The following is a 25,394-nucleotide window of genomic DNA, read 5'->3' as shown; positions in this document are numbered from 1 at the left end:
CTGGAAACGGCCCACCTTAATTTCACCAACTTCTTTATCAATTTTTACTAAATTCCTCACCATATTTTCAGTACGCTGTCTAAAATCACTGGCTTCTTTAAAACTCTCCATCTTCTGTTTCTGTTCCTCAATCTCTTTCTTAATTCTATCTGCTCTCACGTTTTTTCGCTTCAGTAGAATTTTCAAGAGGTTAATACCACAATCATTTAAAAAATCTCCTAACTCTTTATCATTCTCATCTCCCTCCTCTCCATCATATACCACAAGATCCCATCTAAACCGTTTGGGAATAATTCCCTCTTTGATAGATTTTCGCAGGCTGGCAGCATCCCACCAAGTGTTTATCTCCTTTTGCATCAGGGAGTGCATATTCCTAAAACAATTATCCACATTTCCACTCTGAGGGTTAGCCTCCTTAGTGAATATTGTGTCAATATCAACCTGCCCCCTGTTAAAAACATTCAGCAACTCCATATTATCACAATCACAAAATAACCAGTGTGCTGCACTAACAATTATGCTTACTTGAAACGTATAAATTGATCTATGTCTCGTGCGCTCACTGCTTACAATAAACAATTAGTGAACATACATACATAAAATATTTTTTACACATACAATAGACTAGAAAAAGTCCCTCTCAAAGTCCAAGAACTAATTTTACGTGTCCATGGATCGCTGCACCAGTCATCAAGCATCAGATGTGTATAACAATATTCCTTTTGCGATGCTGCGCTCACATGTAGTTGAATCTTCATACAGTTGTATCACTCAGAAAAAAAGAGAAAAAACAAAACCATAGCATAATACTGTATTGTGACAATGCCACATCCCTCACACCCAGTGCCAGGAATTAGTCGTGAGCTCTGCCCAAAAAATCCACCACAGGTCACCAGGTCACACTGGTCCTCACCATGTGCTATGGCCGCCAGCCACAGACAGCAGTTATACACTTCTCAACCCGTGCAAGTTTCCTCAGGCTTACACACCACCACCAACATACGTGGCCTCTCACCTTCTGCTTTGCTGCCCAAGTTAAAGACAGCAACTGCACTTAAACACCCAACGGAACTCTCGCTGTCAGCCTCGAATAGATGTTTCCATGGAAGCAGGAGTCTCACATCAGCCTAATAACTGAGAAGCTCCACATAGTGTAAAACCATTCGCTTTAATAAAATGTTTAAAAGTAGTGCACTCACAATTTTCCAATAGAAACAAGCATTTTAGTAAAATTCTCCACGCCAGCTCAGTCCGCCCGTAGCTCCGCCCTACGCGTTTCGTGCATGCGCACTCATCAGGGGCTTGAGGCGCATGACCGGCCAGCGTCTTAAAATACTCCTATTTCCCTCCCCTCATCCAATCGCCAGTTTCCCTCACTTAAGATGGCCGCCGGAATACTTCCGCCCTACACCATCCTTTTCATCACCCTATGAGGAATTGCCATGTCAGCAAGGGTATACCCCGTCATTGCAGTCCGCCCACTGCACCTCCATTGGGAGGCCAGCCACGTCTATTCACGCCCAGGGTGCCGCCCCCAAACATCATCTCATGGCTAGTCATTACACCATGCCGATAATCCAGCGCTGTGATTGGCTCAGAGCCGGAGCCTTCCGCGATAGTACGGAATTTTTATTTGTTTTAGCCCTTTTTATACAGTATGGTCCGCTCCTCAAACCCCCTCATGACAACACTGCAATTTACCACATTCATTACCCCAAAATAATAGACAGTATCAGTTTCCCACATACCCCAAAAAAAGCATCATTATTATCATGGCAGCTTAGAGACATACACCCCCTTAACTCCCTCCATATGGTTCTTTCCAAACATTAATGTCCAGCATCCCCCTTATAATTGCACATTTCTCCTGTCATTACCCACCTCATCCTTAGTCCAATACCTAATAGCCAAAAATAATTGAAAATAAAAATAAAAATAAAAATAAATATAAAAATAAAACAAAACAATTTTTACCTTTCATTAAGTCCAATGTCCGGGATCCAGCTACTGCATGCACCCACACCCCCCACACACATGGCAGAGTGCAAGTGAACCCAGCAAAAAAGGAGGCCAGCATCACCGGACATATGGATAAATAGTCTTAATACGAAAAAACTTTGCCAGGAGAAAAAACCTTGCCAGGAGAAGGAGAAGAAGAAAAAAAGAAGAAAAGAAGAAGAATCCCAGCCCCCGTAGTAACAACAGTCCAATCCTCCACAAACAGAGCCCCATATTTTTATTATTAAATGGGGTACATGTGTGTCCCCAAAAAAAGGAAAGGGGCACACATCTACCCCACCTCTATCTAATCATTCGAAATAAAACAGTTCAAATCGAACTCGACATTCAGGCCCCTTGGGTGCAAAGTCTTGAGTTCATGAATCCAACGTGACTCCATCTTAGACAATTCCCTAATCTTATTACATCCTCTCCAGCTACCCCTAAGCCTATCAATCCCACAGAAACTCATCATACCCGGATCCCGCCCATGGTGTTCAGCAAAGTGTTTAGACATATTATGTGCAGGATTGCCCTTTTTGATGTTTCTAACGTGCTCACCTATCCGATCCTTGAGTTTTCTTGTGGTCCTCCCAATGTATTGGTGTCCGCAAGGACACCAGCACATATATACAACATGAGTGGTGCTGCAAGTGATGCAGTCCCTAAATACATATTTCTTCCCATTAACCTTACCCACAAACTCCTTCCGTTTCTGTGCCTGCGACTCTGTGCAACCTACACACTTTCTACATGGATAGAACCCTTTATTTCCCATCATATCTCCCCTATTCCTTTGTGGTCCATCAATGAAACTTGGAACCAGGATCTGCTGCAGATTTTTCGCCTTCTTATATATAAACCGTGGATGGGCAGGTATATTCCGTCCCAACACCGTGTCGGCCCTCAATACATTCCAGTGCCTCCTTATCACACTCTCAACTTCACCATGCCTGGAATTATAATCAAGCAGCATTGCGTATTCCTGTCTCCCACCTCCATCATCACTGTTCCTCCCATTTCCCAACATCTGTCCCCTATCCATTTTCTCAGCAGCATCACGTATCCTTCCCAATGTCTCCCTCTCATACCCCTTTTCCACAAACCTCTCTATCAGCATATCTGTCTGTTCTCTATAATCCGAGATCTCAGAACAATTGCGTCGTATTCTGAACATCTGTCCTTTGGGTATGTTGGTAAGCCATTTTTTGTGATGGCAACTGGAATATGGGATGTATCCATTCCTATCTGTTTTCTTGAAATAGGTCCGCATCTGTAGCCTATCTCCCTTTCTATAGAGGTCCAAGTCAAGGAAGCAAATTCTGTTCTCATCACTCTCCACTGTTAATCTAATACCCCTCTTATTGGAATTAAGCCATTCCACATATTGATCCAATTCCAGTCTACTCCCTTTCCAGACGATACACAGGTCGTCTATATACCTAAACCAGTATCTCACTGGTTGGCTATTGCTATTCTCCAGCACCTGTCGTTCCCACTCATCCATAAAAATATTGGCTAGACTGGGTGCAAACTTTGCCCCCATCGCACATCCCGTTATCTGCCGAAAAAATTGCCCTGCATACCAAAAATAATTGTGCTGTAAAACGAACTTTAACAACCGTAGAATAAACAGAACTTGCTCCCTCTTTAGTGCACCATCCATCCTTAGGGCTCTTTCTACTGCCTTCATTCCCAAATCATGCGGGATTATTGTATATAATGAGGCTACATCCGCTGTTACTAGGAGATCATCTCCACCTAACGTAATCTTTTCTACCTCTTTAATCATTTGTTTTGTGTCTTTAATCAAATGGGGGAGTTTTTGTACAATGGGCTGTAGGAATTTATCAATATATTCGCCTATTCTCTGATTTAGGGACTCTATTCCACTAATTATGGGCCTGCCCGGGGGTCTCTCCAAATCTTTGTGTATTTTTGGATTCTGATATATCACAGGTATCCTTGGCACGTCAATCATAAGATATTTAAACTCTGAATCATCAATTATCCCCTCATCAAGCCCTCCCTTCAGAATATCTCTTAGTATCCCTTTGTATTGCCTAGTGGGGTCTCCTCTCAGTTTCTCGTAGGTTGCACTGTCCCCAACTATCCTGTCTAGTTCATCAGTGTACTGGTCCTTCCTCATCACCACAACACCACCTCCTTTATCAGCAGGCCTAATCAGCAGGTCCTTTCTTTCAGCTAATTTAAGTGCTGTCACTAACTCACCATCCTTCCTCTGATCACCCAATTTTTCTAAATCTGTCGTGACCAATCTTCTAAACACTTCAACTGTACTTCCCGTACTGTATGTATTTGGATTGAATAGGGACCTATTTTTCAGTCCTGTGTGCACATAATCGGGGGCTGGTCTATCATTATTCCTAATTGTGGCTTCTTTAGATAGGAAATATTTTTTAATATTAAGTTTCCTAACGTACTTCTGTATATTGATGTACGTACCAAATTTGTCTAGTCCCTGCTTGGGGGCATATTTCAGGCCTTTATCCAAAATGGCCATCTCTTCTGGTTTAAGCTGGACCTGACTAATATTAAAAATGCCCTTTCCCTTCACCTTCTTCTTTTTTCTTCTCCCCCCTCTGCACCCTCTTCTATTCCTCGTTTCCTGCCCCCTCCCCCAGGGTCCACCTCCCCCTCCCCCACTCGCTGCCTCCTCACCTCGTCCCAAATTTTCCCAAAAAAATCATCATCAACATCATTCAGTGGATCAAACCGATTCTGTGTAGGTACATAGTTGGGTATATCGTTCCTCTGATACTGTGATCTCCATTCTCTCCTAGGTCTCTGCGGGCCCATCCCTGCTCGAAAACCCGGGGTCCTGGGTTGATTGAAGTGGCCTCTATGCCCCCCTTCATTATATCTATCCTCTCCTCTATATCCCCCAATCCTCCCCCTTCTTGCTGCTCCATTCATTTGTACTCTCGGGCTACCTTCTTCCCATCTCTCTTCTGTTCTAGGAGAATTGAACTGTACCTGTTGGGGTCCCATTCTATACCCTTCATATCTTGTGTCTATTCGGGGTTTGTACTCACCTTGCTGCTGCATCTCCATATGCTCACTCCCAACGGCCATGTTCCTCTCCGCTTTCTCTTTCCTTTTAATCTGTTCTACCTGCCATCTATAGGCCTGCTTATTTTGATACTCCTGCCAATCACGCTGGAAACGGCCCACCTTAATTTCACCAACTTCTTTATCAATTTTTACTAAATTCCTCACCATATTTTCAGTACGCTGTCTAAAATCACTGGCTTCTTTAAAACTCTCCATCTTCTGTTTCTGTTCCTCAATCTCTTTCTTAATTCTATCTGCTCTCACGTTTTTTCGCTTCAGTAGAATTTTCAAGAGGTTAATACCACAATCATTTAAAAAATCTCCTAACTCTTTATCATTCTCATCTCCCTCCTCTCCATCATATACCACAAGATCCCATCTAAACCGTTTGGGAATAATTCCCTCTTTGATAGATTTTCGCAGGCTGGCAGCATCCCACCAAGTGTTTATCTCCTTTTGCATCAGGGAGTGCATATTCCTAAAACAATTATCCACATTTCCACTCTGAGGGTTAGCCTCCTTAGTGAATATTGTGTCAATATCAACCTGCCCCCTGTTAAAAACATTCAGCAACTCCATATTATCACAATCACAAAATAACCAGTGTGCTGCACTAACAATTATGCTTACTTGAAACGTATAAATTGATCTATGTCTCGTGCGCTCACTGCTTACAATAAACAATTAGTGAACATACATACATAAAATATTTTTTACACATACAATAGACTAGAAAAAGTCCCTCTCAAAGTCCAAGAACTAATTTTACGTGTCCATGGATCGCTGCACCAGTCATCAAGCATCAGATGTGTATAACAATATTCCTTTTGCGATGCTGCGCTCACATGTAGTTGAATCTTCATACAGTTGTATCACTCAGAAAAAAAGAGAAAAAACAAAACCATAGCATAATACTGTATTGTGACAATGCCACATCCCTCACACCCAGTGCCAGGAATTAGTCGTGAGCTCTGCCCAAAAAATCCACCACAGGTCACCAGGTCACACTGGTCCTCACCATGTGCTATGGCCGCCAGCCACAGACAGCAGTTATACACTTCTCAACCCGTGCAAGTTTCCTCAGGCTTACACACCACCACCAACATACGTGGCCTCTCACCTTCTGCTTTGCTGCCCAAGTTAAAGACAGCAACTGCACTTAAACACCCAACGGAACTCTCGCTGTCAGCCTCGAATAGATGTTTCCATGGAAGCAGGAGTCTCACATCAGCCTAATAACTGAGAAGCTCCACATAGTGTAAAACCATTCGCTTTAATAAAATGTTTAAAAGTAGTGCACTCACAATTTTCCAATAGAAACAAGCATTTTAGTAAAATTCTCCACGCCAGCTCAGTCCGCCCGTAGCTCCGCCCTACGCGTTTCGTGCATGCGCACTCATCAGGGGCTTGAGGCGCATGACCGGCCAGCGTCTTAAAATACTCCTATTTCCCTCCCCTCATCCAATCGCCAGTTTCCCTCACTTAAGATGGCCGCCGGAATACTTCCGCCCTACACCATCCTTTTCATCACCCTATGAGGAATTGCCATGTCAGCAAGGGTATACCCCGTCATTGCAGTCCGCCCACTGCACCTCCATTGGGAGGCCAGCCACGTCTATTCACGCCCAGGGTGCCGCCCCCAAACATCATCTCATGGCTAGTCATTACACCATGCCGATAATCCAGCGCTGTGATTGGCTCAGAGCCGGAGCCTTCCGCGATAGTACGGAATTCTTATTTGTTTTAGCCCTTTTTATACAGTATGGTCCGCTCCTCAAACCCCCTCATGACAACACTGCAATTTACCACATTCATTACCCCAAAATAATAGACAGTATCAGTTTCCCACATACCCCAAAAAAAGCATCATTATTATCATGGCAGCTTAGAGACATACACCCCCTTAACTCCCTCCATATGGTTCTTTCCAAACATTAATGTCCAGCATCCCCCTTATAATTGCACATTTCTCCTGTCATTACCCACCTCATCCTTAGTCCAATACCTAATAGCCAAAAATAATTGAAAATAAAAATAAAAATAAAAATAAATATAAAAATAAAACAAAACAATGGTGAAGTTGAGAGTGTGATAAGGAGGCACTGGAATGTATTGAGGGCCGACACGGTGTTGGGACGGAATATACCTGCCCATCCACGGTTTATATATAAGAAGGCGAAAAATCTGCAGCAGATCCTGGTTCCAAGTTTCATTGATGGACCACAAAGGAATAGGGGAGATATGATGGGAAATAAAGGGTTCTATCCATGTAGAAAGTGTGTAGGTTGCACAGAGTCGCAGGCACAGAAACGGAAGGAGTTTGTGGGTAAGGTTAATGGGAAGAAATATGTATTTAGGGACTGCATCACTTGCAGCACCACTCATGTTGTATATATGTGCTGGTGTCCTTGCGGACACCAATACATTGGGAGGACCACAAGAAAACTCAAGGATCGGATAGGTGAGCACGTTAGAAACATCAAAAAGGGCAATCCTGCACATAATATGTCTAAACACTTTGCTGAACACCATGGGCGGGATCCGGGTATGATGAGTTTCTGTGGGATTGATAGGCTTAGGGGTAGCTGGAGAGGATGTAATAAGATTAGGGAATTGTCTAAGATGGAGTCACGTTGGATTCATGAACTCAAGACTTTGCACCCAAGGGGCCTGAATGTCGAGTTCGATTTGAACTGTTTTATTTCGAATGATTAGATAGAGGTGGGGTAGATGTGTGCCCCTTTCCTTTTTTTGGGGACACACATGTACCCCATTTAATAATAAAAATATGGGGCTCTGTTTGTGGAGGATTGGACTGTTGTTACTACGGGGGCTGGGATTCTTCTTCTTTTCTTCTTTTTTTCTTCTTCTCCTTCTCCTGGCAAGGTTTTTTCTCCTGGCAAGGTTTTTCGTATTAAGACTATTTATCCATATGTCCGGTGATGCTGGCCTCCTTTTTTGCTGGGTTCACTTGCACTCTGCCATGTGTGTGGGGGGTGTGGGTGCATGCAGTAGCTGGATCCCGGACATTGGACTTAATGAAAGGTAAAAATTTTTTGTTTTATTTTTATATTTATTTTTATTTTTATTTTCAATTATTTTTGGCTATTAGGTATTGGACTAAGGATGAGGTGGGTAATGACAGGAGAAATGTGCAATTATAAGGGGGATGCTGGACATTAATGTTTGGAAAGAACCATATGGAGGGAGTTAAGGGGGTGTATGTCTCTAAGCTGCCATGATAATAATGATGCTTTTTTTGGGGTATGTGGGAAACTGATACTGTCTATTATTTTGGGGTAATGAATGTGGTAAATTGCAGTGTTGTCATGAGGGGGTTTGAGGAGCGGACCATACTGTATAAAAAGGGCTAAAACAAATAAGAATTCCGTACTATCGCGGAAGGCTCCGGCTCTGAGCCAATCACAGCGCTGGATTATCGGCATGGTGTAATGACTAGCCATGAGATGATGTTTGGGGGCGGCACCCTGGGCGTGAATAGACGTGGCTGGCCTCCCAATGGAGGTGCAGTGGGCGGACTGCAATGACGGGGTATACCCTTGCTGACATGGCAATTCCTCATAGGGTGATGAAAAGGATGGTGTAGGGCGGAAGTATTCCGGCGGCCATCTTAAGTGAGGGAAACTGGCGATTGGATGAGGGGAGGGAAATAGGAGTATTTTAAGACGCTGGCCGGTCATGCGCCTCAAGCCCCTGATGAGTGCGCATGCACGAAACGCGTAGGGCGGAGCTACGGGCGGACTGAGCTGGCGTGGAGAATTTTACTAAAATGCTTGTTTCTATTGGAAAATTGTGAGTGCACTACTTTTAAACATTTTATTAAAGCGAATGGTTTTACACTATGTGGAGCTTCTCAGTTATTAGGCTGATGTGAGACTCCTGCTTCCATGGAAACATCTATTCGAGGCTGACAGCGAGAGTTCCGTTGGGTGTTTAAGTGCAGTTGCTGTCTTTAACTTGGGCAGCAAAGCAGAAGGTGAGAGGCCACGTATGTTGGTGGTGGTGTGTAAGCCTGAGGAAACTTGCACGGGTTGAGAAGTGTATAACTGCTGTCTGTGGCTGGCGGCCATAGCACATGGTGAGGACCAGTGTGACCTGGTGACCTGTGGTGGATTTTTTGGGCAGAGCTCACGACTAATTCCTGGCACTGGGTGTGAGGGATGTGGCATTGTCACAATACAGTATTATGCTATGGTTTTGTTTTTTCTCTTTTTTTCTGAGTGATACAACTGTATGAAGATTCAACTACATGTGAGCGCAGCATCGCAAAAGGAATATTGTTATACACATCTGATGCTTGATGACTGGTGCAGCGATCCATGGACACGTAAAATTAGTTCTTGGACTTTGAGAGGGACTTTTTCTAGTCTATTGTATGTGTAAAAAATATTTTATGTATGTATGTTCACTAATTGTTTATTGTAAGCAGTGAGCGCACGAGACATAGATCAATTTATACGTTTCAAGTAAGCATAATTGTTAGTGCAGCACACTGGTTATTTTGTGATTGTGATAATATGGAGTTGCTGAATGTTTTTAACAGGGGGCAGGTTGATATTGACACAATATTCACTAAGGAGGCTAACCCTCAGAGTGGAAATGTGGATAATTGTTTTAGGAATATGCACTCCCTGATGCAAAAGGAGATAAACACTTGGTGGGATGCTGCCAGCCTGCGAAAATCTATCAAAGAGGGAATTATTCCCAAACGGTTTAGATGGGATCTTGTGGTATATGATGGAGAGGAGGGAGATGAGAATGATAAAGAGTTAGGAGATTTTTTAAATGATTGTGGTATTAACCTCTTGAAAATTCTACTGAAGCGAAAAAACGTGAGAGCAGATAGAATTAAGAAAGAGATTGAGGAACAGAAACAGAAGATGGAGAGTTTTAAAGAAGCCAGTGATTTTAGACAGCGTACTGAAAATATGGTGAGGAATTTAGTAAAAATTGATAAAGAAATTGGTGAAATTAAGGTGGGCCGTTTCCAGCGTGATTGGCAGGAGTATCAAAATAAGCAGGCCTATAGATGGCAGGTAGAACAGATTAAAAGGAAAGAGAAAGCGGAGAGGAACATGGCCGTTGGGAGTGAGCATATGGAGATGCAGCAGCAAGGTGAGTACAAACCCCGAATAGACACAAGATATGAAGGGTATAGAATGGGACCCCAACAGGTACAGTTCAATTCTCCTAGAACAGAAGAGAGATGGGAAGAAGGTAGCCCGAGAGTACAAATGAATGGAGCAGCAAGAAGGGGGAGGATTGGGGGATATAGAGGAGAGGATAGATATAATGAAGGGGGGCATAGAGGCCACTTCAATCAACCCAGGACCCCGGGTTTTCGAGCAGGGATGGGCCCGCAGAGACCTAGGAGAGAATGCAGATCACAGTATCAGAGGAACGATATACCCAACTATGTACCTACACAGAATCGGTTTGATCCACTGAATGATGTTGATGATGATTTTTTTGGGAAAATTTGGGACGAGGTGAGGAGGCAGCGAGTGGGGGAGGGGGAGGTGGACCCTGGGGGAGGGGGCAGGAAACGAGGAATAGAAGAGGGTGCAGAGGGGGGAGAAGAAAAAAGAAGAAGGTGAAGGGAAAGGGCATTTTTAATATTAGTCAGGTCCAGCTTAAACCAGAAGAGATGGCCATTTTGGATAAAGGCCTGAAATATGCCCCCAAGCAGGGACTAGACAAATTTGGTACGTACATCAATATACAGAAGTACGTTAGGAAACTTAATATTAAAAAATATTTCCTATCTAAAGAAGCCACAATTAGGAATAATGATAGACCAGCCCCCGATTATGTGCACACAGGACTGAAAAATAGGTCCCTATTCAATCCAAATACATACAGTACGGGAAGTACAGTTGAAGTGTTTAGAAGATTGGTCACGACAGATTTAGAAAAATTGGGTGATCAGAGGAAGGATGGTGAGTTAGTGACAGCACTTAAATTAGCTGAAAGAAAGGACCTGCTGATTAGGCCTGCTGATAAAGGAGGTGGTGTTGTGGTGATGAGGAAGGACCAGTACACTGATGAACTAGACAGGATAGTTGGGGACAGTGCAACCTACGAGAAACTGAGAGGAGACCCCACTAGGCAATACAAAGGGATACTAAGAGATATTCTGAAGGGAGGGCTTGATGAGGGGATAATTGATGATTCAGAGTTTAAATATCTTATGATTGACGTGCCAAGGATACCTGTGATATATCAGAATCCAAAAATACACAAAGATTTGGAGAGACCCCCGGGCAGGCCCATAATTAGTGGAATAGAGTCCCTAAATCAGAGAATAGGCGAATATATTGATAAATTCCTACAGCCCATTGTACAAAAACTCCCCCATTTGATTAAAGACACAAAACAAATGATTAAAGAGGTAGAAAAGATTACGTTAGGTGGAGATGATCTCCTAGTAACAGCGGATGTAGCCTCATTATATACAATAATCCCGCATGATTTGGGAATGAAGGCAGTAGAAAGAGCCCTAAGGATGGATGGTGCACTAAAGAGGGAGCAAGTTCTGTTTATTCTACGGTTGTTAAAGTTCGTTTTACAGCACAATTATTTTTGGTATGCAGGGCAATTTTTTCGGCAGATAACGGGATGTGCGATGGGGGCAAAGTTTGCACCCAGTCTAGCCAATATTTTTATGGATAAGTGGGAACGACAGGTGCTGGAGAATAGCAATAGCCAACCAGTGAGATACTGGTTTAGGTATATAGACGACCTGTGTATCGTCTGGAAAGGGAGTAGACTGGAATTGGATCAATATGTGGAATGGCTTAATTCCAATAAGAGGGGTATTAGATTAACAGTGGAGAGTGATGAGAACAGAATTTGCTTCCTTGACTTGGACCTCTATAGAAAGGGAGATAGGCTACAGATGCGGACCTATTTCAAGAAAACAGATAGGAATGGATACATCCCATATTCCAGTTGCCATCACAAAAAATGGCTTACCAACATACCCAAAGGACAGATGTTCAGAATACGACGCAATTGTTCTGAGATCTCGGATTATAGAGAACAGACAGATATGCTGATAGAGAGGTTTGTGGAAAAGGGGTATGAGAGGGAGACATTGGGAAGGATACGTGATGCTGCTGAGAAAATGGATAGGGGACAGATGTTGGGAAATGGGAGGAACAGTGATGATGGAGGTGGGAGACAGGAATACGCAATGCTGCTTGATTATAATTCCAGGCATGGTGAAGTTGAGAGTGTGATAAGGAGGCACTGGAATGTATTGAGGGCCGACACGGTGTTGGGACGGAATATACCTGCCCATCCACGGTTTATATATAAGAAGGCGAAAAATCTGCAGCAGATCCTGGTTCCAAGTTTCATTGATGGACCACAAAGGAATAGGGGAGATATGATGGGAAATAAAGGGTTCTATCCATGTAGAAAGTGTGTAGGTTGCACAGAGTCGCAGGCACAGAAACGGAAGGAGTTTGTGGGTAAGGTTAATGGGAAGAAATATGTATTTAGGGACTGCATCACTTGCAGCACCACTCATGTTGTATATATGTGCTGGTGTCCTTGCGGACACCAATACATTGGGAGGACCACAAGAAAACTCAAGGATCGGATAGGTGAGCACGTTAGAAACATCAAAAAGGGCAATCCTGCACATAATATGTCTAAACACTTTGCTGAACACCATGGGCGGGATCCGGGTATGATGAGTTTCTGTGGGATTGATAGGCTTAGGGGTAGCTGGAGAGGATGTAATAAGATTAGGGAATTGTCTAAGATGGAGTCACGTTGGATTCATGAACTCAAGACTTTGCACCCAAGGGGCCTGAATGTCGAGTTCGATTTGAACTGTTTTATTTCGAATGATTAGATAGAGGTGGGGTAGATGTGTGCCCCTTTCCTTTTTTTGGGGACACACATGTACCCCATTTAATAATAAAAATATGGGGCTCTGTTTGTGGAGGATTGGACTGTTGTTACTACGGGGGCTGGGATTCTTCTTCTTTTCTTCTTTTTTTCTTCTTCTCCTTCTCCTGGCAAGGTTTTTTCTCCTGGCAAGGTTTTTCGTATTAAGACTATTTATCCATATGTCCGGTGATGCTGGCCTCCTTTTTTGCTGGGTTCACTTGCACTCTGCCATGTGTGTGGGGGGTGTGGGTGCATGCAGTAGCTGGATCCCGGACATTGGACTTAATGAAAGGTAAAAATTGTTTTGTTTTATTTTTGTATTTATTTTTATTTTTATTTTCAATTATTTTTGGCTATTAGGTATTGGACTAAGGATGAGGTGGGTAATGACAGGAGAAATGTGCAATTATAAGGGGGATGCTGGACATTAATGTTTGGAAAGAACCATATGGAGGGAGTTAAGGGGGTGTATGTCTCTAAGCTGCCATGATAATAATGATGCTTTTTTTGGGGTATGTGGGAAACTGATACTGTCTATTATTTTGGGGTAATGAATGTGGTAAATTGCAGTGTTGTCATGAGGGGGTTTGAGGAGCGGACCATACTGTATAAAAAGGGCTAAAACAAATAAGAATTCCGTACTATCGCGGAAGGCTCCGGCTCTGAGCCAATCACAGCGCTGGATTATCGGCATGGTGTAATGACTAGCCATGAGATGATGTTTGGGGGCGGCACCCTGGGCGTGAATAGACGTGGCTGGCCTCCCAATGTAGGTGCAGTGGGCGGACTGCAATGACGGGGTATACCCTTGCTGACATGGCAATTCCTCATAGGGTGATGAAAAGGATGGTGTAGGGCGGAAGTATTCCGGCGGCCATCTTAAGTGAGGGAAACTGGCGATTGGATGAGGGGAGGGAAATAGGAGTATTTTAAGACGCTGGCCGGTCATGCGCCTCAAGCCCCTGATGAGTGCGCATGCACGAAACGCGTAGGGCGGAGCTACGGGCGGACTGAGCTGGCGTGGAGAATTTTACTAAAATGCTTGTTTCTATTGGAAAATTGTGAGTGCACTACTTTTAAACATTTTATTAAAGCGAATGGTTTTACACTATGTGGAGCTTCTCAGTTATTAGGCTGATGTGAGACTCCTGCTTCCATGGAAACATCTATTCGAGGCTGACAGCGAGAGTTCCGTTGGGTGTTTAAGTGCAGTTGCTGTCTTTAACTTGGGCAGCAAAGCAGAAGGTGAGAGGCCACGTATGTTGGTGGTGGTGTGTAAGCCTGAGGAAACTTGCACGGGTTGAGAAGTGTATAACTGCTGTCTGTGGCTGGCGGCCATAGCACATGGTGAGGACCAGTGTGACCTGGTGACCTGTGGTGGATTTTTTGGGCAGAGCTCACGACTAATTCCTGGCACTGGGTGTGAGGGATGTGGCATTGTCACAATACAGTATTATGCTATGGTTTTGTTTTTTCTCTTTTTTTCTGAGTGATACAACTGTATGAAGATTCAACTACATGTGAGCGCAGCATCGCAAAAGGAATATTGTTATACACATCTGATGCTTGATGACTGGTGCAGCGATCCATGGACACGTAAAATTAGTTCTTGGACTTTGAGAGGGACTTTTTCTAGTCTATTGTATGTGTAAAAAATATTTTATGTATGTATGTTCACTAATTGTTTATTGTAAGCAGTGAGCGCACGAGACATAGATCAATTTATATGTACCATTACTGTTGCTGCTTCATTGAGAGCTTATTGTCTCATACTGAGTCCAAGTTCTTGTAATAACAGTATCAATCAGTGACATTCTGAATGCTTTGCCAAAGTTACAGTGATACTATATCTTATGCTCAGCATATCATTGTTGTTCCTCCATATAGCATGTGCTCTCATGTAGTAAAATAATACGGCTGTGTGTGTATGAATGTACTGGGAGCAAAGCTGAAATGAGGAACTTGTTGGCTGCAAGGAGCTGGAGGAAGCCCCGGGTAAGCAAATCTGAGGGTAGCATAGATTGCCTGACGTTTTCGATTAAGTCTAAGTATTTTTATCTGCATGGGGAAAACACATTGGTCCGCAGTTTTCCTGTGCAGAAAGCAAGGGGGGTGGGGGGGTCCCATCCAAAGTTTCACGGGAGGGCCCCATCCAAAGTTTCGCAGGGGGGCCCAGTGATGTCTAGTAACGCCCCTGCATAAGATATTACTGTAACTTTGAGTGACAGCTGTCTACACGTTTCTGCCCAACAGGCAGAGATGCGGCGGAAGCTGTCGCCAAAGGTTCAGCCCCCCGCCGGAAGCTCCGTTCACAGTGTGTGGGTAGCTGTCGCTAGTCCGCATACACACGCAGTACACATGGCAGATTAGCGACAGTTGCGGAGACAGAAGTTGCCGGCGATTGAACTTTTTAATCGCACGGCAACTGCTGTCTCCGGCGACAGTTCGGGGCAACTGTCGCAACAGTTCGGGGCGACACACGGGGCAACTGTCCCTCAGAAATGCGCGTGCCACGTGTTTATAGCGACAGTTGTGCCACGTGTGTATAAGCCTAATTCATTTATTGGGATATCTTTAATGCTGCTATGTAAACACGATATGTATCGGCAGCAGATTTCTCCAGTTGCCCTATATTTTACAATAATCTGTGACCCCACCCAACCTTGTCCCCTGTATGTCCGATTTTGTGGTAAAGCCCCTCCCACAGTGTGCAATGCTGGATTTATACTTTTTGTGCCCTTAGGCCAAGTATGTTGTGGCTTTGCTTCCATGTGCAGCAGCACCTCTCCCACTTTACTTGTATTTACCTCTTCCATGTGTATCATCCATGTGCAGCAGCACCCCTCCCACTCCATGTGCAGCCCCCTCTTCCATGTGTATCATCCATGTATAGCAGCCCCCTCTTCCATGAACAGCTCCCTTGAGCATCAGTTTCCCTTTTTCATGTGTTGCTCCCCATTTTAAGCCTTCTCTTTCATATGTAGCCACTCCTCTTTCATTTTCAGGTGCCCCTTGGGCTGCAGCCACCCAAGGCCCGAGCCTTTGTGATCCAGAAATCCAGCCCTAACGGTGTGATGTCAGGACCTAGATCCTGTCAGTTTCCTGTCTGTGAACCTTGTTGCATTGTGGGAAATAACGGTTGTTTCCAACTGCCAAGCAACCAGTATCTCTCTCTTTGTATATGTAAATCTATTAACCACTTAAGCCCGAAGGGTTGAAATTTTTTTACATCCGAGCAACTTTCACCCCCCATTCATTTGCCAATAACTTTATCACTACTCATCACAATTAATTGATCTATATCTTGTTTTTTCCGCCACCAATTAGGCTTTCTGTGGGTGGTATATTTTGCTAAGAGCCACTTTACTGTAAATGCATTTTAACAGGAAGAATAAGAAAAAAATGGAAAAAAATCATTATTTCTCAGTTTTCAGCCATTATAGTTTTAAAATAATACATGCCTCCATAATTAAAACTCACGTATTGTATTTGCCCATATGCCCCGGGTATTTCACCGTTAAAATTATGTCCCTATCACAATGTATGGCGACAATATTTTATTTGGAAATAAAGGTGCATTTTTTTCCGTTTTGCGTCCATCACTGTTTAGAAGCCCATAATTTATTAAATCATATTGATATACTCATTTGACATGAATATTTAAAAAGTTCAGACCCTTAGGTAACTATTTATGTTTTTTTTTTTTTTTATTATTGTAATTTTTTTTTTTTTATTTAAACTTGTATGTGGGTATTTTTTGGTGTGGGAGGTAAACAGGGTTTTTTTTAAATATATTTATAGGTTTATTCTTAAAACTTTTTTTTTTTAGGTGTAATTTGCTATTTGGCCACAAGATGGCCAGAATCAAAAAGTCCTGGGAGCGATCGATCTCGCTCCCAGGCAGAAGAAAGGAGACCAGAGCTCAGAAAAGCCGCAGCGTCTGAAGAGACGCTGTCGGCTTTTCTCCGGGGGGGGGGGGGGGGGGGGTCCGATCAGCAAAAGGAATTTATAATCCCTTTCACTGATCGGTGGACTAGCAGCCAGCAGTGGGCGCGCGCACGGGGGGGCCCGCGGGCTAGCGCGCGACCCGCGGGAGTGCGCGCAGCCCAACTGGACGAGAAATCTCGTCCAGTTGGGTTTAAGTGGTTAAAATAAACAAAAAAAAAAAACTTTTTAGCCTATCACAATATTAGTGGGTATGGTTATAAATAATTGCAGTTTTTGCTGTTGTCTATTTCTTTTTTTCTTCTCTGCCAGTAGTAAAGATGATGACCTGCAGGCTGATTGCGGATCAAACCATATGAACAAATGACATGGCGAATATCAATCATTTCTTGATCTTTCTTCTAGTTTTTAACTTTTCACTATGCAATGTATTGATTTTTTATTTTTATTTTTACCCGTTTCACTAAATTTTTTCTTTAAGAAGCAGTAGCTGCACTGGCCATCAACCATACAAGAGAACTGGCCTCAACTCTTCTCCATTCTAGCCAAAGTTTACATATTAAGTCTTTGCTTAGCATTTTGATACTGTGATTGCAATATTATTTTAACATAAAGAAGCAGCTGGCATTGGAGCTTGGCATGCTGTTTAGTAGAGATGTCTTGTTTGATCAGGTATTCTAGCTAGGTACGAGGCATTGCACAAATTTCATGGGGCAATGGTGAGTTGATACCACCCAGATCAGGGGTCAGGTCGAGCGCAGCACCGGGAGGAGCTCGGAAGGTGAAGTTTTGCAGCAGTGCCGTAAAGAAGTGCACACCCCACTCATGGGATTCAAATACACAATGAGCATACACGACCTGTCTACCACTTGGAGGATGTTAGTTTCACTAACAATTTGCAATTTGTTAGGTACTTGTCCCTCCCACTGTCGAAGAAGTCTTTCCTCCATGGGAGGGGACCTAACACTAACTAAATTCTACCTATGCATATGCATAGCCTGGGCGCGCTACCAGTAAAATTGAGAATTGCGCAAAAAAAGTGGGATCAGCGCATCACCAGGCCGCCTCTGAATGGCCTCAGCTCAGAGATGCGCTGAGCCCCCCCAGAAACTGCAAACGCACCTTGAACCCAAACAGAGGCTCTGCATATACACCAAAGGAAAACTATTAAGTGGGAGCAGCTGACCAGAAATAAATCAATCAAACATAGCAAAGAAATGAACAGCGCTACTTAAAAACAGATGAGTGCTTACCTGCAAAAAAGTGCACACCCCACTCATGGGATTCAAATACACAATGAGCATACACGACCTGTCTACCACTTGGAGGATGTTAGTTTCACTAACAATTTGCAATTTGTTAGGTACTTGTCCCTCCCACTGTCGAAGAAGTCTTTCCTCCATGGGAGGGGACCTAACACTAACTAAATTCTACCTATGCATATGCATAGCCTGGGCGCGCTACCAGTAAAATTGAGAATTGTGCAAAAAAAGTGGGATCAGCGCATCACCAGGCCGCCTCTGAATGGCCTCAGCTCAGAGATGCGCTGAGCCCCCCCAGAAACTGCAAACGCACCTTGAACCCAAACAGAGGCTCTGCATATACACCAAAGGAAAACTATTAAGTGGGAGCAGCTGACCAGAAATAAATCAATCAAACATAGCAAAGAAATGAACAGCGCTACTTAAAAACAGATGAGTGCTTACCTGCAAAAAAGTGCACACCCCACTCATGGGATTCAAATACACAATGAGCATACACGACCTGTCTACCACTTGGAGGATGTTAGTTTCACTAACAATTTGCAATTTGTTAGGTACTTGTCCCTCCCACTGTCGAAGAAGTCTTTCCTCCATGGGAGGGGACCTAACACTAACTAAATTCTACCTATGCATATGCATAGCCTGGGAGGGACAAGTACCTAACAAATTGCAAATTGTTAGTGAAACTAACATCCTCCAAGTGGTAGACAGGTCGTGTATGCTCATTGTGTATTTGAATCCCATGAGTGGGGTGTGCACTTTTTTGCAGGTAAGCACTCATCTGTTTTTAAGTAGCGCTGTTCATTTCTTTGCTATGTTTGATTGATTTATTTCTGGTCAGCTGCTCCCACTTAATAGTTTTCCTTTGGTGTATATGCAGAGCCTCTGTTTGGGTTCAAGGTGCGTTTGCAGTTTCTGGGGGGGCTCAGCGCATCTCTGAGCTGAGGCCATTCAGAGGCGGCCTGGTGATGCGCTGATCCCACTTTTTTTGCGCAATTCTCAATTTTACTGGTAGCGCGCCCAGGCTATGCATATGCATAGGTAGAATTTAGTTAGTGTTAGGTCCCCTCCCATGGAGGAAAGACTTCTTCGACAGTGGGAGGGACAAGTACCTAACAAATTGCAAATTGTTAGTGAAACTAACATCCTCCAAGTGGTAGACAGGTCGTGTATGCTCATTGTGTATTTGAATCCCATGAGTGGGGTGTGCACTTTTTTGCAGGTAAGCACTCATCTGTTTTTAAGTAGCGCTGTTCATTTCTTTGCTATGTTTGATTGATTTATTTCTGGTCAGCTGCTCCCACTTAATAGTTTTCCTTTGGTGTATATGCAGAGCCTCTGTTTGGGTTCAAGGTGCGTTTGCAGTTTCTGGGGGGGCTCAGCGCATCTCTGAGCTGAGGCCATTCAGAGGCGGCCTGGTGATGCGCTGATCCCACTTTTTTTGCGCAATTCTCAATTTTACTGGTAGCGCGCCCAGGCTATGCATATGCATAGGTAGAATTTAGTTAGTGTTAGGTCCCCTCCCATGGAGGAAAGACTTCTTCGACAGTGGGAGGGACAAGTACCTAACAAATTGCAAATTGTTAGTGAAACTAACATCCTCCAAGTGGTAGACAGGTCGTGTATGCTCATTGTGTATTTGAATCCCATGAGTGGGGTGTGCACTTTTTTGCAGGTAAGCACTCATCTGTTTTTAAGTAGCGCTGTTCATTTCTTTGCTATGTTTGATTGATTTATTTCTGGTCAGCTGCTCCCACTTAATAGTTTTCCTTTGGTGTATATGCAGAGCCTCTGTTTGGGTTCAAGGTGCGTTTGCAGTTTCTGGGGGGGCTCAGCGCATCTCTGAGCTGAGGCCATTCAGAGGCGGCCTGGTGATGCGCTGATCCCACTTTTTTTGCGCAATTCTCAATTTTACTGGTAGCGCGCCCAGGCTATGCATATGCATAGGTAGAATTTAGTTAGTGTTAGGTCCCCTCCCATGGAGGAAAGACTTCTTCGACAGTGGGAGGGACAAGTACCCAACAAATTGCAAATTGTTAGTGAAACTAACATCCTCCAAGTGGTAGACAGGTCGTGTATGCTCATTGTGTATTTGAATCCCATGAGTGGGGTGTGCACTTTTTTGCAGGTAAGCACTCATCTGTTTTTAAGTAGCGCTGTTCATTTCTTTGCTATGTTTGATTGATTTATTTCTGGTCAGCTGCTCCCACTTAATAGTTTTCCTTTGGTGTATATGCAGAGCCTCTGTTTGGGTTCAAGGTGCGTTTGCAGTTTCTGGGGGGGCTCAGCGCATCTCTGAGCTGAGGCCATTCAGAGGCGGCCTGGTGATGCGCTGATCCCACTTTTTTTTTTGAGCAGTGCCGTAAAGAGGAGAAATATCTCCATAGTAGCCAATGTTTCTCCTGCACAGCTTCGTTTACCTGAAAGGATAAAAATCAAATCAATGTATATTGCTTTGTGGCTTGGATCTTATATTTTAAGAATAATGTGACTTCTGAAACTCTGGTAAGTATCTTAAGCTAGGTACAGGCTTACAATCTGTTGCGATGGAGGGGGACCAGGGAGGACACATGGGGAATGCTGGAGCAGCTTCCAACCGAAGTGAGAAGAAGAACAACATGTCCGGGGGTTGGTTGGACATTGTTTTTGCTAATGATCCATCATGGTGGATGTCACAGACGAGCCGTGAAAAAACGCAATCGCAATTGGTTTTCTGCACCGATTCTAGCAAATAGCAGAGCTCTATTCATGGGATTAAATTTGTTCTTCTGGCCAATGTTTGTATTCAATTAACCAGTTCAAATGAGCCTTATTTCTCAGCTAAGTGTGACTTCTATCTGAGCATTGAGCAGTAGCATTTGGTTTGTCCTGCTGTAGAAGTCAGGAAGCCCAAAGCAGGAGGGCCTTTTCAGAACTAGGGTCTCGCAGACTTTTTGGCACCAGCATGACTCTCTAGGTGCGCAGCACATATTGGAAATATACCCAGTAATTTTCTGGTAAGATTATAGCAGAATGCTAAATCCAACACACACAAGCAATAGAACACAGCAGTACATGCATCCAGCTACATTTGAAATTGGTCAGCAGGTGCTCGTCAGCCAATCAGGATGCACTGTCATACACCCTTTACCTGCCATACCACATCTAGCAGCCATTAGCATTCAGGTGGGAGGCTTCAGTTGGACGCCATCGCAAGATTGCATCGCTAGCAGGACCGCCCCGTGCAGGCATCCCTCCCACAGGGGTCCCTCCCTAACTGCTCACCTGTCCGCCATGTCCTAGAGCTGAAGATTATAGCAGAATGCCACTGACTATCCCTACAGTAATAACACATTCAATCGCAGATGAAATTGCGCACGTTTTAAAATATCGTGGAAGTTCATAGCTCTTTTCAAAGCCGAGATATTAACTTTGCTGCATCTAATTGGGCTAGATCATTGGCCCTTGGTTTCTGTGGAATCCCCCAGATCCACTGTGTGTAAATCTGTTATCAGCACAAATATGGCATTCATTGTTTTTGAATTACAGCGTTCTACAGTTTAAACCTAAAATCTCCCTCCAAGGAGATGGACTGTGATTGGTCTGTAAACCGGATGGGGCAGGCTTTGTCCCACCCCAAAACTAGCTTCAATAAAACCAAGCTGCATGCAGGGAGGAGCAGTTCTCCCATTTTCCATCTGATCCGAACCAGCTGGAGGACCATTGATATGTTCCCGGTGCCTTCAATCTGGAACAAAGGACTTTAACTTGCATCCACAAAGTGACATATTTCTTCTAACTTTAGGTATCCATTTTTGTTTATTTTTTCCCTTTTATTTTATACTGGGTTATCATTGTCTAATTGTTGCTTTCAATTATTTTCTGTATATATTAATTATTTATATTGCATGTATAAATAAAATAACTTAAGTCATTTGTTTTTGTCTCAGATGCACCCTGCTATTCAGCCAACCAGAAGGAATTCTAGCTTTCCAAAGATCGGCTACTCTGAAGTATTGTTCGTTATAGCCAGAATAGTGTGTTCTAACCATTTTATTCACAGGTTTTAGAATCAGTCAGAATAGGTCCTCTGTCCTCTACAGAGGTGGTGGCAGCTTTGTACCCTGAAATATTGTGTAGTTTGTGTTTCTGTAGCTTACATGCTTCCTCCTAGCCTGTCTGCTGCCTAATTCCAGTGGTTTCAGCCCATTGATTGCGTCCACAAGGTTGGACAGTCTGTGGGTTGAAATAGGTTTCAAGGCATTGAGCGGTCCGGCCACTAGGGGGCGTGTGATAGTGGATCTTAGGATGTCGGAAGGCTCCCGTACACCCACTAGACTTCAAGCCTCAGGCAAGTGTCATCCAGTATACTGTATGTACCTAGCTTGAAAGGAGCCTAAAGTGACATGTGATATTGTGAGATATGCATGTGTATGTACAGTGGCAAGACTACAAATAACCATGCTGTGTTCTGGAAGAGTTAATATTCAGCTATGCAACTGACAGTTTCTCTACAGTTGAGACCAAGCCAGACTATAGCATAGTAGTGACCCTCACTGACAAGGAATTGCAGCCATAAGACACTTTCCTGGCAGAGAACTGGGCTTCTGAGAGCAGGGCATAGATAAAAAGAGATCAATAGATTGTATATTTTAGCTCTCTGAGACACAGGGCAGACAGTGTCACTGAGCTGAAACGAAACAATAAATTTAAGTTTTTAAACATAACAAAACGGTGGGATATAAAGGTCATTTTTAAAAGTTCATCACTAAATCTATAAAGAATTACCAATAGAAAAGGGAATGAAAGCTTCATTCTTCTTTAAATTTCCAATAGCATCCAGAAAGTGTTCAGGGTAAAACTGGTAGGGTTTCTCCCAATAGGCTTCATCTCTCAGTGTAGAGGACAGGACTGGAATCACTGTGGTGCCCTGCAGGAAGTAAAGATGTAAGCTGGTCCTTTCATTTAAAGTGAACCTAAATTGAAAGAAAAAAAATAAGTTTAAGTTACTTGGAGCTTCTACCACCCCCCCCCCCCTGCAGCGTCCCTGTGCCCGCGCCGTCACTGAGGGATCCTCCAGTCCCTCGCAGTACCCCTTCTTTTGAATGTGCGGTCCTGGTCCTAACACCCCTGATTGTGCTCCAGGGAGTGTTCTGTGCATGCTCAGTACGGGGAAATCTCTACTGTGCAGAATGCTCCTGGCAAAGGGAGCATGATGGAGGATATGCAGTGGCCATTGACTCACTATGTCGTCCAGCCAAAAGAAGGTCGTTATGGGGGTATGGATGATCCCATAGTGATGGCTTGGGCAGCAGGCAGCTGCAGGGGGCTGGTAGAATCCCCAGGGGCCATATGCAAGTGGATTTTTCATACCTTGGTCCATATGCAATTCACTTTTTCTCCTAAGTTTTCTCCTAGATGATATTTTCACAAGTTGTAAATAAAATGCTTTTTAAAGCACCAGTAAGCGGGCAAGTACTCAAAATAATTTTGATAGTACTTTGCCATTTAATTTTTGGTACTTTCTTAAATGCAAAGCGCTGAAAAATTATTTTAAAAAGACATTGAAAAACTAACTCCTAGGAGAAAATGCAGGAAAAAAAGTTAATTGCATATGGGCCCTTGTTTTAAAACCACCAGCAAGCAAGAAAATACTAAAAAAAATGTTAATAGTACTTTTTTTACCAACTTTTGGGAACTTTTACAGTTGTGAAATACTAAAAAAGTTGCTTTCAAGAGAACACGAAAATCATCTCCTAAGAGAACTCAGGAAGAAGAAGTTGATTTAAGTCGAAAGAAAAAAAAATGAGTTTAACTTACCTGGGCCCATATGCTTTAAGTTTTTCATGAATTTAAAGGAATGCCAAGGTGACATGTGACATGATGAAATAAACGTGTGTTTTGTGCCAAGCATACAAATAACTAGGCTATATTCCTTTTTTTTATTTTTCTTCTTGAAAGAGTAAATATGCAAATAACAGTTAATCTCCATTTGGGACCTTAAGTGATTATGGACAGTAACCCCTTACTGGTAAGGAATTACAGCCCTAAAACTATTTCCTTGCAGAGAACAACTTCTGAGATCAGGGAGGATCATAGATTTAAGCTCTGGCATACTTCAAAGACTGTGTCATTGAGCAGAGACAATGAAACGTTAACAACTGAAAAAGTAGATTTAAACATAAAATAAAACTGGGGGGTATCTAAAAAAGTAATGGAGGATAGCTACAATTCTTTGTCTAATCAGTTTATTTTCACCTCAGTATTAAAATAAGGCACAAGTGTCAAGCTCCAGTCTTTGAGAGTCATATCCATGCCAGTGTTTAGGAAGGACTGAGGAATGGAGAAATATGTTCTACTTGATGAACTGCACCTTTTTCCTGATCCATTCCTATCAATTAATTTGAGCTGTGCCAAACATGTGTGAAGACCTCAACCTTTGAGGACTGGCGTTCGACATTCCTGCTTTAAGGGCCTGTTTCCACTACACGCAGATTCTGCATGCAGAAAACTGACTCCAATGAATGCCTATGGGAAATCTGCATCAGAAAAATCGTGTTCAGTGGAAACAGGCTCATAGGCATTCATTGGAGTCAGTTTTCTGCATGCAGAATCTGCATGTAGTGGAAACAGGCCCTCAGGCATATACAAGAAATGGATTAACATGTATAATGAAAAGGAACACTGCACCCTAAGTTGAATTTATCTAGATTTTAAAACAAGACTAGTATAAAACTACAATGAAAATTCATCTTTGTATAACTCTGATCCCTAAGCAAAACACCAATTTCATTAACCTCCCTGGCGGTTTATTTTTTTATGTTTCATGTAAAGCTACCAGAGTGGTAGCTACATGAAACTCCACTAGAGGGCGCATGTGTCCCTCTAGTTCGATCGTCGCCGGCAACAATAGCAAACAGGGGAACGCGTATATAACGCGCTCTCCTGTTTGGCTTCTCCTGTCGCCATGGCGACAATCGGAATGACGTCATGGACGTCAGCCGACGTCCTGACATCAGACGCCTCTGATCCAGCCCATAGCGCTGCCCAGAACTCATTGGTCCGGGCAGCGCAGGGCTCTGGCGGGGGGGGGCCCTCTTCTGCCGCTGCATGCGGGCGATCGCCGCAGAGCAGCGGCGATCAAGCTGTACGCGTGGCTAGCAAAGTACTAGCTGCGCGTACAGCACTTTAAATGGTGAAAATCGCCCCACC

At 43.5% G+C, this 25,394-nt stretch overlaps 1 protein-coding gene across 1 annotated transcript in view; it reads right to left on the bottom strand.

The window, feature by feature from the left end:
* Nucleotides 1-17,622: 17,622 nt before the first annotated feature.
* The window catches only part of LOC137571257 (cytochrome P450 2K1-like), a 57,470-nt gene continuing 49,698 nt past the window's right edge, over nt 17,623-25,394 (bottom strand). The window contains exons 8-10 of the mRNA XM_068280133.1: nt 22,971-23,112; nt 20,575-20,623; nt 17,623-17,752 (exon numbers count right to left, since the gene is read on the bottom strand). Of these exons, the coding sequence (XP_068136234.1) occupies nt 17,623-17,752; nt 20,575-20,623; nt 22,971-23,112 (321 nt within the window). The remainder of the gene's footprint in view (nt 17,753-20,574; nt 20,624-22,970; nt 23,113-25,394) is intronic.

Source organism: Hyperolius riggenbachi, chromosome 4, assembly GCF_040937935.1.
Source record: "Hyperolius riggenbachi isolate aHypRig1 chromosome 4, aHypRig1.pri, whole genome shotgun sequence".
Lineage (NCBI taxonomy): Eukaryota > Metazoa > Chordata > Amphibia > Anura > Hyperoliidae > Hyperolius > Hyperolius riggenbachi.
This window is presented reverse-complemented; position numbering and strand designations above follow the sequence as displayed.